This window comes from Monopterus albus, unplaced genomic scaffold (genome assembly GCF_001952655.1).
Source record: "Monopterus albus unplaced genomic scaffold, M_albus_1.0 scaffold209.1, whole genome shotgun sequence".
NCBI lineage: Eukaryota > Metazoa > Chordata > Actinopteri > Synbranchiformes > Synbranchidae > Monopterus > Monopterus albus.
The window spans coordinates 1,112,995-1,127,805 of record NW_018128089.1 but is presented as its reverse complement, the minus strand read 5'-3'; the positions used below and the strand labels follow the sequence as shown (position 1 = coordinate 1,127,805).

Here is a 14,811-nt window from a genome sequence, read left to right as displayed (position 1 = left end):
GGTTTCTCAATTACCCACTTTGTTTAGAGTGTTACACATCTCTTTTCATCGGTACATATACCGTTGTTTACCTATCTATGGAGGAGACACATTAATTAATGCCATTGTGGTTCATTGTGTTGTCCACTTGTTACATAACATCGTCAACAGGAGTTGTGCGCTTTCACGAACTATCCCCTCATTTTTAGGAAAAGGCTCTCTGGTTTTATCATTCTAAAATAATTACAGACTATTTGGAGTTATGAGGGGTGCCAAGCTAATCTAGAGGTACCCAGGATGAAACATTAATTGGCTGGAAATGAGTAAAATGAGCATGCCATGGGCACTTTAATAAATAACACTGAATGACTTCAAGACTGTATGAAAGCGTTCGCTGTTGTGCCCATGTAAATATTTGCAATGTTATGCAAATGTTCATGGCTACAGGAACCAAAGGTGCTGGGGCCAGAAGTTAGGTATTCCCTGCCTAGTGCTGATTTGTGGTGAAATAATCTCAGTGTGTCAGTGTTATAAATGGCTTGAAGAAGGTATATGATTTGGGAATGTGGTTAGATAGCATGAAAGAAGTAACCTGCTGGAGAACACACTCACAGCATTTTAGAGAGAGTTTTTTTTGTTTGTTTGTTTGTTTTTTTTAAGATCTGTTTTTGACAACCTGAACAATTTTCTTAAAGGTTTCTGGTAAAATTTGGGTTGTCTGCTGATGTAGTAAAATCTTTGACTGTTGTATTGTTTTTAAATGTGTAAGGGTTAATCTTTTCCCATGGATATACTTCCTTGATTTTTTGGAACTTGTATTTCCTGTGTCCACTCTGTGTTAAGCTAAGCTAAACAAGAGTCAGACGACACACAGTGAAGAAGTAATAGAGCTAATGGCAAATAATTCATTACATTTACTGTATGAACATATCTTCAACACAAACCATTTAAAATGAGCAAATAAATATCATTTAACATTTAAACTGAACTTACTACACTGAATCATAATTGTTACTGACTCAGTCAGTAGCTTTCAGCTCAGCTGTCATTCACAATATGCTACTTCCTGGTTAAAAGCCTACTGACAGAATCATGTCATAAAGAGTTTGCTGCTGAACTATTTAACAGAAGCTCTGCTTATATAGGCCTAGTTTTGTACTGAACCTAATGCTACAGTTTGAGCCTGCAGCAGATGAGAGACAGTCAGAATCAGAACATGACTGAAATCTGAACGTGGCTGCATTATGAACAGTGATATAATCACTTACCAACGTATGTACTGAAGTGCATTTGAATTATGTCTTTTTTTCATCCTAGGAAACTATGAACCAAGTAAAAAGCCAGTCACTGCAAATTATCTATGTGAACTGAAAGAAACAATTCATACTAAATTATTCAGAATTTTCACCACTAAACCATGTTTCCTAAAATGTAAGACAGTACCTTCAAATAGTTTTTGATCCTGTTTCTGACCTGTCATCTCCCAGCTCAGCCACCCTCCCTGTCACATTTAAATGTCTGGAGGAAAACAACAAAATTGATAAGCGAATCACACGTTTTGTGCTGCCTGTCGGTGCCACCATCAACATGGATGGAACAGCTCTCTATGAAGCGCTGGCAGCCATCTTCATTGCTCAGGTCAACAATATAGAAATGAACTTTGGTCAGATAATCACCATAAGGTAAGATTTTTATTTAAGAGAAAGGAGGATGATAACCAAAATTGCTGCAAATACTGAAATGCAAATAAAATAAGTCTGTTTGTGTGTTTCTTTTCAATCAAGTATTACAGCAACTGCAGCGAGTATTGGAGCGGCTGGCATCCCTCAGGCAGGCCTGGTCACCATGGTGATAGTACTGACCTCCGTTGGACTTCCTACTGATGACATCACTCTCATCATTGCAGTTGATTGGTTCCTGTGAGTAGGCTGAACAATAATACAATACAACACAACATCTATTCAAATTAGGGATGGCCTGATCCAGTTTTTTGTCCCCGATACTGATCAGATTCCTTCAATATTGTCTGCCAATACCGATTCTGATCCTATACTTATATTTACCTACAGTCAGTGTTCATTAAATAGTCTCTTGCATGCACATAGCGGGAGGCTTGCCTGTGTCTATATCAAGCATGTGTTCACTGCATATAGGAATCAGACGGTGTACAAAAACACACAGAGGAGCCCACAGACACATTTTGAAAAAGCGGACTATGGTCCAAAAGTATGTCAAATAATAGAGAATGAGGAAATTACTGGCTATACTTGCATGTATATTTACAGTGTATCCAACAACAAAAAACTATGCAAACTTTACAAAGAACTGCCATGTTCAGTAGGATTGGTGTAACAGATAATGTCTTTTCACTGTTTTTGTTTGAGATATATTTCTATTTTGGTGACATTCTGGTTCAAACAAGTGAGCTTTTGTTGTTTTGATGGATTCTATGGCACTTTTTTATGTGCATAGCTCTTGTTTTGTTGTTATGGCACTTTTTTATGTGCATAGCTCTGAAAAAATAGGTTGTGGCCACAATATGTAAAGCACCGGTGATATGCTAGCCTACATGCCAGCAGTGTAGACAGCTGGATTGATTAGTATAGCAGTTTATCAGATGCATAACACATGCATCTCAAAAAAGCAACTGCTCAAATACAGGTCTGTGTTCTGGCCTATACCGATCATATGAAATATTCCCTGATTGGCACTCAGACTGATACCTAGTATCACACTGGGACATCTCTAATTCAAACACATTGTTCTGTGAAATGCTATAAGTGTACCTACCATCTTGGATGAATCATTTTTATTTTAAAGGTCAAAATCATCTACATATCTACTACCACCTAGTGACACACTTCTTCTGTCTCCCTGGAGTCTTGTTCTACATCATCCCTTTGTATTGAATATTTTTGCAATGAGTTTTAACATAGAAACATAATTATGTTTCCCAAATTAATCATTTCAATTAGAATACCCTTCCCAGAAATTACTTAGCTAACTGGGGTAATAAGAAGAAATCCTTCTCTTCTTTAACTAGGAAGGACCAAATACTCTACAAATGCTTGTGTTACATAGGCCCTTCTCACACCGAATAGGAAAAAGTATAGCCTCTAACAAGCCAATCCCAGCTGACAAAGGGTGAGAGGCAGGGTACACCAGTCTATCACAGGGCTGACACATAGAGACAGACACCCACACTTCAGGCAATTTAAAGTCACCAGTCAACATCAGCTGCATGTCTTTGGACTGTGAGAGGAAAAACCTGCTCCTGGGTCTGAATTATATTTGTGTGTGTGTGTGTGTACGACTTTTCAGAGTTGCTCCAGCCTCATCTGTGCCTATAAGAAGTGGAATTGATTCACGCCTGCATTTATCTATGGTGCTAGAAACAAGCAATGGGCAAAACCGCTCCACAAATTTCACATGAGAGATCCTGACAGGATATACTGGACATAAATACCCCGTTTGCAAAGCTGGGAGAATAAAGTTTATGTGGAATCAATTTCCACAGTAGGAGAAGTGCTGTGAGAGATACCCTGCAGATCACAGCTGTTGCATCGCCAGTCAAACTAACAAAAGCTGACAAGGGAATAAGTGTAAAAATACTGCACATACCATGTTATTTATCAGCCAGCCAGACTAAAGTTACTTAGTGTAAGATAATGTTGCACAGTAAGAACAGCCAGCAGTTCACTTACAGCGTAACAGTGACAGTGGCTCGGCTTTATAGAAACAAATGTTATGGTTGGCAACAGGGGGACCCAAATGCAGACTCAGACCAGAGTTTGGTAATGAAGGTTTTACGAAAACAGACAAAAGGCTACAGGCAACAAAACACAAAACCCAAAGGCTCAAACCTGACTACATACAAACCCAAATCATCCACAGGGATACAATAAACTAACTACTACTACTACTACTACTACTACTACTACTACTACTACTATTAACTAACTAAACTACACAGGCAGGGAGCAACCTGATGAAATTAGGAACATAACTAATATAATTAACAAACAATAAGAACAGGGAAAGTCACAAACCAAAAAACAAGAGGGAGTGAAACCTGAGTCCATATAAACAGAGTCCAAAATCACAGATGAGGCATGAGGGGTGAGTAACCAGTTGGAGGAGGAGGAGCAGAATGTAGAGATGAGCACAGGAGGAACCAGCAAACCTGACTGAGGGAGGTGAAGTGATTATAAGAGCGGAATCAGGTCAAGACAAGAGAGGGAAATTTGTCTTAAATAAACTTTGAAAGATAGCTGCTCAAACTGCCTTAGAGGGACTGCTGAAGCTATATCAGACAAACTATCATTTTTACACAGAGGTAGAGCTGTGAATGTTGTCCTCCATTTCTTATGCGTTCTGTGTGGAAACTTTAGGGTCAGTGTGGAGAATAGGAAAAACTACAGCAACTGAGACCTATTCTCATGTACAAATGAGCTCGTCGAAAATCCCAAACCTATCCAACATTTTACCCATATATGTACCTTTTTACTCTCTCTTTATCCTGTTGGGGTATAGGGATCGTCTGCGCACAACCACCAATGTTTTGGGGGATTCGATTGGAGCTGGCATTGTTGAGTTCTTGTCTCGACACGAGCTCCAAACCAGAGATGTGGAGATGGGAAACTCGGTGCTAGAGGAGAAGGAGAGGAAGAAACCTTACAAGCTCATCGGCCAGGATAGTGATTTTGATAAACATGCTCACTGTGAATCAAACATTTAGTTCAACCTTCAACATCTGTTAACACAGCTGGTTTGATTTTTGGGAATAGGGACATAATTGTGAGTTGTTATAAGCTATAGTTTTACTGTCATTATTTCACATTGGATTTGTTAGCATTTCTTTTTTAGTCATGAATTTCTTAAATTCCTTATTTATCGAATATTCCAAAGCTTGAGTCCTTTAATATATGTCATTTGTTTCAAATAGGACTGGTAATTTCAGTTCTATATATTTGCTAGCTTATTTCATATTTTAAAATATAACCGCATATTACCCTCATGGAGAGTTTGTGTAGAGGCAGTGAAGGTAGGTTTCAGTGCATGCTGGATGAAGGATTTAATAACTGAAGTGAACATGGTGCTTTGAAAATACACAGCAGATATCTGAGGCCACTAAGCAGGAACAGGAAATAGGATGCTGAGTGCAAATACTCACAGATGGTATCATGAACACAGTGAATGTTTTTGAAGAGATTATGTGAAGAAATTATGAATTCCCAAACATTGGTTGTTAATATAACTGTTATGCACAGTTCAGACTACATGATTTAAGCCTGAGAACAGCCCGACATGATGGACGAAGAGCATCAGAACTGAAAAATGGAGTTGGACATGATACGTTTTATCTTGTGTAGTGTGTCATAGTAAATGACAACGGATGCTGCATCTGGGACACCTCATGATGTCCCGACACAAAGTCTAGCATGTCTTAATTTTTTTCACATTCTACAACAAGATGGGCCAAGGCTGACCGCTAGGAGTACAGATGACTCTTCTGTTCACAATGTTTTGGGCATATTGGGCTGAACCATATTCATTAAATGTCACTGTGATACAGCTAAAATTAGCATAATGACTTTCACGGTCAGCCTTGTGAAGTAGCTACCCTATCAGGGTTAGCTAGCTAGTTTTTGGTTTTACTAGTCTTAAAACATTTATTTTTAACTGCTACTTTGTGCAATCCAGATAGGTTAATGGTTGCCCCCATTCCATTCTTTTTTATGCTTTTCCAAACACAAGCAGCCAGTATCACATACACTCTGTGATCTGTGGGGTACCAGCGTGTAGTCTGTCATATTCCTCATCCTAGAATGTATGACTCTATAACTGTGTAATGTGACATAGTGACCATCATATCAGACAAAATGAATCATGTAGTCTGAACCAGGCATTAGAAACGTGTGTTTTTACAAGTGTATTAGACATTTTGAGTTTTATGTTTCAATGGTACAGACTCACAGACTCTCTCTCACACACCTTTTTTTAAATTAACATTGCTCATGTGGTGTAGATATGAGACAAGTGACTATGTTGGATGTTTAATAATGTTAAAGTCTCTGATTTCATTATGAAAGTGTGAAACAGGTATAATAAATTTTGTTTATTCTAACTTATGTGAAATAAAAAGAAAAAGGCATTTCTTGCCTGCCTCTGCTGTATTTCGAATGTAGGGGGCAATTCAGTGGGTTAAAAAACAAATATTTACTAAATTGTGCTTATATACTCTGAAATAGTATGACAGTGTTGCATACTTCACACATATAACGTTACAAGGTAACTATGAGTTGTATGTGAAACAAGAGACATTACATTATGCTTTGATAGTTAAACAAACTCCCCACTTTTCTAGTTGAGCTGATGTCATAAATTTTAAGAGCTTCTTACTAAAATACTACATGGACGCTCTGTTGTGTCCAAAATAATCTAACTATGTGGCGAGGACCAAAACCCAGCAAAAAATAAAACTTAATAATTCAGGAACATGGTACTGGTTTCTGCTAATTGCACAACAAAACACTAATGTTGCAGTCAGTTAGAATGACTCAAAATTACAACCAAAATAATGTAATACAAAAGGTACAAAGTTGAAATGTTAATGTTAGCTTTATAATGATGCTGACTGGGGAGGACTGCTGTTTCCTGTTTCTGCAGTAATCGTATTCACTTCCTGTTTACTGTGCCTGCACCGTGTTGTGCTTGCTACCAGATGGTTTACGGATTAAGCTCACTAATTTCTAGGTTTATCTGAATATTAGTTTTTTCTTTTTTTTTAGTCACGATTTATGCCTGCACTACTTAAGCACCTGTGTTACAGAATTTCTTGCCAATTACCTCATTTTACTTGCTACTTTAGGTCAGCTAGCTTAGAAGCTAGCTAAGCTAGTAGCTTAGTTGAGAGCAAGTCGTAGCTTGACACAAATGCCCACGGCGCATCACGTGCCTGTTCATGTTTCAAATCAGTTTTTCCCACTCAGTGATACACTCACAAGGAAACCCACTATGGTAATTGGTGACTCCATAGCCAGAAAAGTGAAGCTAGAGACATCAGCAGCCATAGTCTAATGTAGCCCTCGGACCAGAGCAGTCGACATCGAATCCTATTTGAAGCTGCTGACTAAGGATAAGCGTAAATAAAGAGGGGTTGTTATTCACGTCGGCGCTAATGAATCCCAACTTCGCCAGTCAGAGATCACTAAAACTAATGTTGAGGTGGTGTGTAACTTTGCCAAAACAATGTCAGACTCTGTAGTTTTCTCTGGACCCCTTCCCAGTCTGACCAGTGATGACATGTTTAGCTGCATGTTGTCATTCAACTGCTGGCTGTCTAGGTGGTGCCCAAAATACGATGTGGGCTTCGTGGATAATTGGAAAACATTTTGGGGAAAACCTGATCTGATTAGCAGAGACGGCATCAATCTCACTTTGGATGGTGCGGCTCTCATTTCTATAAATCTGGATGAGATTATTTTACAACCTAAATTATGACAACCCAGAGTTAAGACTAGGACGCAGGGTTGCAGTTTTACACATCTCTCTGCAGTCTCTTTGCAGCTGCTACCCACCGAGAACTCCCAGTACTGTACAGTACAGAGTACAGGTCTACATGTAAACCAAGTCTCTAGAACTGCCTTCTTTCATTTGCACAATATCGACAAAATCAGGAACATTATCTTTCAAACTATTTAATAGATTTGTTACTTCCAGGCTGGACTACTGTAACTCTTTACTATCAGGATGTCCCAGTAATTCCCTAAAAAGCCTCCAGTTAATCCAAAATACTGCAGCTCCTAACATACAAAGCCCTTAATGACAAGGCTCCATCGTATCTTAAAGACCTCGTAGAGCCTTATCATCTAACAGAGCACTTCGCTCTCAGAGTGCAGGTTTACTTGTGGTTCCTAGAGTCCACAGAAGCAGAATGGGAGGCAGAGCCTTTAGCTATCAAGCTCCTCTCCTATGGAACCAGCTCCCATTCTCAGTTTGGGAGGTGGACACCCTCTCTACTTTTAAGATTAGACTTAAGACTTTACTTTTTGATAAAGCTTATAGTTAGGGCTGGATCAGGTGACCTTGAGCCTTCCCTTAGTTATGCTGCTATAGGCCTAGGCTGCTGGGGGGTCCATGATGCTCTGAGCTCCTCTCCTCTCTCTCCATCTATCTATATGCCACAATTATGTGTCACTAACTGTGTGTCTCCTCTCTCCCATAGTGTGTCCTCTCTCTCTCCCCCTGTACCTTTCTGCAGATAGCCCTGGCTCTGGAGCTCTATGTTTATGGGGATTTGTTGAGTTTTTCTTCTATAATAATAATAATGATAATAATAGTATGGTCTAGACCTTACTTTGCAAAGTGTCCTGAGATGACCTGATTTGGTGCTATACAAATAAAATTGAATTGAATATTGTACTTACTTAACTTAATTAGATGCACCATGTTCTTAAACTCAGACAGAAAAGACCCATGAAACAGTTAGAACATATGCCATATGATAAGAAGACAAAGAGTTACCTCCTTAACAAAGTGACATTATAATTAGTAGTTGTAAAATCATGTAAAAATGCTGTAGGCAAACTAGTACTGTATGTATTTCTCATAATGGTTACTGAGGTGCTAGACAAATATAAGATGAATCAACCTCACTATGTGACACAGAGCCTGCAAAATAACCATATTTCCTCAAATACCTCACTGCCTTCATAACCTTGAATATTTTAAAACCCCTTAACTGGGTAGATGGATAGAAAAGAACAGTAGTGATTGGAGCCGTACTATGATTACTTGTGTAAAAATACTGTGATACATATAGAAAAGTAGAAATACTGATTGTTTACTTGAGTGGAATGCTGCATGCATAGCAGAATGTCTCTTCTTCTTTCTGTGCTCACCCTCATCACTCATTTGCCTTACTCATTGCTGCCCATAACCTTGACAAATGTACAATGTTTCTCTAAACACTGGTGAGACAAGAGTTCCCTCATTACAACAGATGAATCCATTAGTAAAATAAAACAAAATAAAACAGGAATAAAAAGGGTTCGGGTTCTTTGACCTAGGCAGATGTAAGGTGTCAAAAGTGGGTGAGTCATAAATCAATCCATTTCACACCTAGATTGACTTGTGCATCCTATTACTCTCTGATTAATTAATTAGAATTTTTTCCCAAAATGGTAGAGTAAAAAAACTTCATTCTTTGTGAAGTTGTAGTCTGCCTCATCTAGAACAGAAAAACATAAGTCCCTGTGAGAACTCACGGACCAAATTGTTTTTATGCAGCCTCAAAATGCACAACAAAAGTAATGTGTTTATACAAATAGGGGACTTTATTTTGAAAATTTTCCTAAATGATAAAGTAATAATACTTCAGTATTTGTGAGGTTCCAGTCTGACTCGTCTAAAACAGAAAAACATCAGTCCCTTTGAGAATTAATGGCCTAAACTTTTCTTAAATTGCCTTAAAATGCAAAACATACTATGAGGACCTTTTTATAATTGAGAAAGAATAAACTGCACTTAATTGGCTATATTTAAAAGTTCTGCGCGTATAGATTAATTAATATAATTGCGTTTGTCTATAGTCATTTTCATGTCTTTCTCAGGTGTTTTATTTTGAAAACCGGATTAGTGAACCTGTTTCCAAATATTTAGCGTAAATCATGGTTTATAGGCGCACTTCAATTTCACGTGCGTCTCATTTGACCACAGAAAACCCGAACGACGGCTGGTTTGACAGGCAGTCAGCAGAATTCATTAAGACGAACGGTCAGTTTGCTCGGGATCCTCCATCTCCTGGTTTGACAGGCAATCAGCAGAATTCATTAAGACAAACGGTCAGTTTGCTCGGGATCCTCCATCGTAGCATCATCTTCTCTTCCCATTGTCCTGGGTTTTTAGTGATTAGCACTATGTCATCCACCGAGTGTAGAGACCTGGGGCGGGTGATGTGCATAATCACCGGGGCTTCCAGAGGTTTTGGCCGGGCTTTAGCGAGGGAGATGCCTCGGCTGCTGAAACCCCGGTCAGTCCTCGTCCTGGTGGCTCGCTCCGGTGACGAGCTGCGGACTCTGCAAGCAGAGCTGGCCGAGTCGGAGACAAGCAAAGCGAGTCTGCTGGTTGAGCTTGTGGTGGCCGATCTGGCTCAGATGGAAGGACTGGAAAGCGTCGTCAGATAGTCTAAAGAGGCTTTTTCCGAGGATATAGATCACATTATACTGATCAACAACGCAGGTACGACGTGAGCAAACAACTGAGATAGTGTTCCAGGCTCAGTGAACCATGTGGTTTTCATTGCTCAGTGACAGATCAGCTATATTTATTGGTTCCTTCTCTTTTTAAGGCTGTAGGACGTAGCCTACTGTATGTAATCTAACGAACTACATTTACTCAGCTACACTAACGTAGCAGCCTATTTAAATAATGGCATAAAGTGCTTGTGTACTTTACGTGCGTATTTCCATTTCATGTTTTACATCTCCTTCAATACACTTCAGGGGAAAGTATTTGTACCACACCTTTGACACAATATTTGGTATAGGCTACATTAAGATTTTACATAAGAAACATATGACAAGTGTTTGTTCTGTAATCTGAACACAGTGTATTAAATATGGAAATGTATTTTCACCTAAATTAACTACAACTTAAAAATGCTACTTAGACTGCAGTAGTGCATCCATAATAGGACTGAATGAACTGTAAACTGCAACTTGTGTTTGGATAAGGCCTGTTTATCTAAGGTAAATTTGCTCAGGGGGATTAGTAAAATGTATGCATGAGGCAGGCTTGAGTCCTTCCAGTTTTGTGGTAGTATAAGCAAGCTAACATGAGCATGGATGGATTACTGACATGGCGGATCAGGTCAGTCCACACAGGTCTATTTGCAACTATGCAGGTCACAGATAAACCGAGCTGTCCTAGGAACAATTGAAGACAAAGGCAGGCACAGGCATTATGTACAGTACCTTCTTGAATAGGATGAGGTAAGTCATGCTGTCTAGACAGTTAGGACATATGGTCAGTCCTTCTGAATACACACTCATCTCCTGCATCCTCTTACAGACATCTCAGACCTTTAGTCATACAATCATAAACTCTAATGACATGATGGATCATGATGACCTGGTTAAATAAACATCAGCTTCTTGGGACTTCAGCTGGATGTAAGCCCTGCAAAGTTATGTTAGAACATAGTATATAATTTTTTGTGCTGATATGAGCATAAGATCAGCTCCTACACATCCTGCTAGTATTCTGCACTTTGTTTGTTAGTCATGTCCAGACCAGGGTAGACCAAGCATGTATACAGCACACAGACTAATGATAAACATACATGACATGATAAATGCTAGTTAAACATAATGATTGCCACCATAATATCAGAGCTGTGATTCTATATAAAGATATCAGAACACTATTCCTTGCTAGAGATCAGTTAAAAATGCATTTACAAAAATTACCAGTTCATAATTTTCTTCCCTATCTACCTCACATCCCAGTCACAAAGCCAGGGGCGTCACAGTGAGGTGCAAACACAGAAAAGCATGGAATGGCCTCTTTAAATGTGCTGCTCTACATAATGAATACTTTTACTTTTGTTACTTCAAGTATATTTTTATGCCAATACTTATGTACTTTTACTAATATAATATTTTGAATTAATGACTTTTACTTGAAACACAGTATTTTCACACTTTTGTGTTGGTACTTTTACTATAGTAAAGGACCTGAGTACTTCTTCCACCGCTGTGAAACATACATCAGTGACACCTCCATCCCTTTCCTTGCAGCCTCTCTGGGTGATGTGTCTCGCTATGCTAAGAGCTTCACTAACATGGCTGAGGTGGACTCCTACCTCTCTTTCAATGTTAGCTCCACCCTGTGCCTCACTGCCAGAATCCTGGAGGCTTTTCCACAGCGTTCAGGTCTACGACGCACTGTGGTCAACATCAGCTCACTGTGCGCCCTGCAGCCTTTTTGCTCCTGGGTGTTGTACTGCACTGGCAAGGCTGCTCGTGACATGATGTTCAGGGTGCTTGCAGATGAAGAGCCAGACGTCCGGGTGCTCAACTACTCTCCAGGTGGGGAACCGACCATTTGTGCTTGTTACATTCAAGTTTAGTCAGTCAACCAGGGGCATTTCTGCCATTTTAGGGGGGCAATTAGAAAGTTTTAAAAATAGGAATTTTGGTATATTGGCATTAATTATCTCTATCACAAAGTATAAATATAGCTATAAATATAGATCAAATATGAACAATATTTTCTGTCCTCTGTATTGAACCAGGGCCTATGAACACAGCCATGCAGATGGAGGCCAGATCCCAAACAGCTGATCCTGGTATAAAGAAGTCTTTCTCAGACATGTTTGCTCAGGGCCAGCTGCTCACTTGTGAAGAGTCATGTGCCAAACTGATGAAGCTGCTGCAGGAAGACAACTACACATCAGGAGCTCACATCGACATCTACGATGTCTAGCCACAGCAAGAATACTTACAGGCATTTAACAGTGGGCCAGATTTATGTGTGCCTTGATTTTGTTATTGAAACTGTTGATAAACTGACCAATCTGACAACATTGCATCATTACAAGAGAAACCCCTGTTAGATCATTGTCTTCCTCTCCTCATTTTGGTGTGCCAAACAACAATTTGCTCAATGCTTCACCCTGTGGTTGGGGGGGAATACCTACTTCAATGCTGACACTGTGATGCATGAATGCATAAAGGTCCACTATTTATGAAACTGTTGCCCAAAACAAGGAGAAAAAGACAAAATCCATTAGGACAAGACAAAATCTCACAAAGGTGAGATCTGTACTTTATTAGAAGTGTTTTCAAACATTGTGGTCTACATCACGACAATGTGATTGGTTTTGCATTAGCCCCACTGTGGCTCTCATGTATTACATACACTCGAGTCACAGAGCTATTCTTCTGTGAGCTTTTGCAATTGAAGCTTGTTGAACATTTTAACCTTGTGCCATTGTTTCACAACATTTACACAAATTCTGAAGGTATTTCCAAATCCTCACAGGCTTTTCTAACAATGCAGAATTAAAAACATTCCAGTCCAGGAAAAATATAATTTTTATCAGTTTCTTGGGTCACAGAGTTTATTTTCAGTTAAGTTGGGATGGATGTTAAATAGGTAACAATTAAAATCTTGCATCATATGCAGTTTTGATTACTGATGTTAATGTGGTCTAAATTATCAATCTATTCATTTTCTGATGGTCTATGCTGTGCATATATAATAAAAAAAGGATGAATAGTCACACTAAACAGCTCGGCCCCTCTGCACAATTAGCCAGTAACAGAGACTATATGAGCAAACAGAACGTAGACTTGCAGGATGTCTTCATGTCTTTGCCCACAGCCAACTCAGTCCCTGTTTTACCTCTAAACCACCAAGTAAAGTCCTCTTTTTACCTCTAAACTAGTATAAACGCCTCTTTACACATTGTGCTTATAATGCCAATATTCAACCAGTCAAAGGCCACAGCTCTTGTTACTTGCTTCTTGTGCTGCTCGACTGCTGTCAGTTGAGGGTGCTATTAGACCGGATAATGGGAGGACTAGGGGAAAACCAAAGATAAATCAAAGGAATAAGGTGGCTAAAGCCCCAGCCTGAAGCTTTTCATTAATGTTTTCCTATTGTGGTTTTAGATATTATTTAATCGCAATTGTTTTCATCAATCAGGTAAATATGAATAAAAAAAGATGATTAGAATCACTAGCTGTGACTGAAAAAATAAGAATTTTATTCAGTAAAACGGATTTAACAAGAATGCTAAATACAACAAATTTCTTCATATCAGATCAGCCAGTGCTAGTGACCGTCTTCAGTGAAGTTTAAAAGTTTGTGAGATTGTGTTTAACTGAAAAAGGTAAGATTCTTTCCACAATGATAGTTTTTGTTTAAAGGGCCTATGGCATGCTTTTCCTTGTTTTATGACTTATCTTAAATGTTACAACAGTGAATCATCATCTTAGATGTGACATAAAAACCTCAAAAAATAAGGTTTATGTATGTTCCAGTATCTCTATGCAGAACCAACTTCGTTTATACACATCCTGCAAACTCTCACTCTCAAGACTTTTTTTCCCCAGCAAAATAAAGTATTACGTGATAGTTTAAGGTTTTCCTTGAATGGGCATTATCTCCAGGCTGTTGCATGTTCAGTGTTCATGTGAGCTTGCCTGACATCCACCAGTGCCTCCACCATATTGGTAGAATGTTATATTGCCTTGTTTGTTATGTACATTTTAAGCTTATTAAAAAAAAAAAAAAGACATCCACCAGTGCCATTGTAAAAGCAAAATTTTTTTTGAAATTGCAAAGCTGTCTAAACATTACAGAGTGACTGTCACGTGGGCGCACGAGTGGCTGGCTATGTGTAAAGCTGAAGGCATTTCCATAGATTTACTACAACCGCTCAACCCTATATTGGATCGCACATCTGCGATCAAACTGAGCTGATGATGAAACGATGTAAACTCTCTATTCGTACGTGATGTCAGCCTCCCATTGTTACTATCAAGTAGGATATGCTGTAATCATATACAGCAATTCTGATGACTGCAGAACATACAGTATTGTTCAAAATAATAGCAGTACAATGTGACTAACCAGAATAATCCAGGTTTTTAGTATATTTTTTATTGCTACATGGCAAACAAGTTACCAGTAGGTGCAGTAGATTCTCAGAAAGCAAACAAGACCCAGCATTCATGATATGCACGCTCTTAAGGCTGTGCAATTGGGCAATTAGTTGAAAGGGGTGTGTTCAAAAAAATAGCAGTGTGGCATTCAATCAGT

General features: G+C 39.0%; 2 protein-coding genes across 7 annotated transcripts in view; both read left to right on the top strand.

Moving 5' to 3' along the window:
- The window catches only part of LOC109970897 (excitatory amino acid transporter 1-like), a 22,335-nt gene extending 16,260 nt beyond the window's left edge, over positions 1-6,075 (top strand). For all 6 annotated transcript variants that reach the window (XM_020618798.1, XM_020618800.1, XM_020618799.1 and 3 more), the window contains 3 exons: positions 1,467-1,661; positions 1,764-1,898; positions 4,513-6,075. In XM_020618798.1, coding sequence (XP_020474454.1) covers positions 1,467-1,661; positions 1,764-1,898; positions 4,513-4,717 — 535 coding nt within the window. In that variant the 3' untranslated portion in view covers positions 4,718-6,075. The remainder of the gene's footprint in view (positions 1-1,466; positions 1,662-1,763; positions 1,899-4,512) is intronic.
- A 3,714-nt stretch (positions 6,076-9,789) lies between these two features.
- Positions 9,790-14,154, top strand: spra (sepiapterin reductase a). Its single transcript, XM_020618804.1, has 3 exons — positions 9,790-10,221; positions 11,781-12,071; positions 12,278-14,154. Exons 2-3 carry the CDS (start codon positions 11,825-11,827, stop codon positions 12,466-12,468), a joined length of 438 nt encoding a protein of 145 aa, XP_020474460.1. The 5' UTR covers positions 9,790-10,221; positions 11,781-11,824; the 3' UTR covers positions 12,469-14,154.
- Positions 14,155-14,811: the final 657 nt, after the last annotated feature.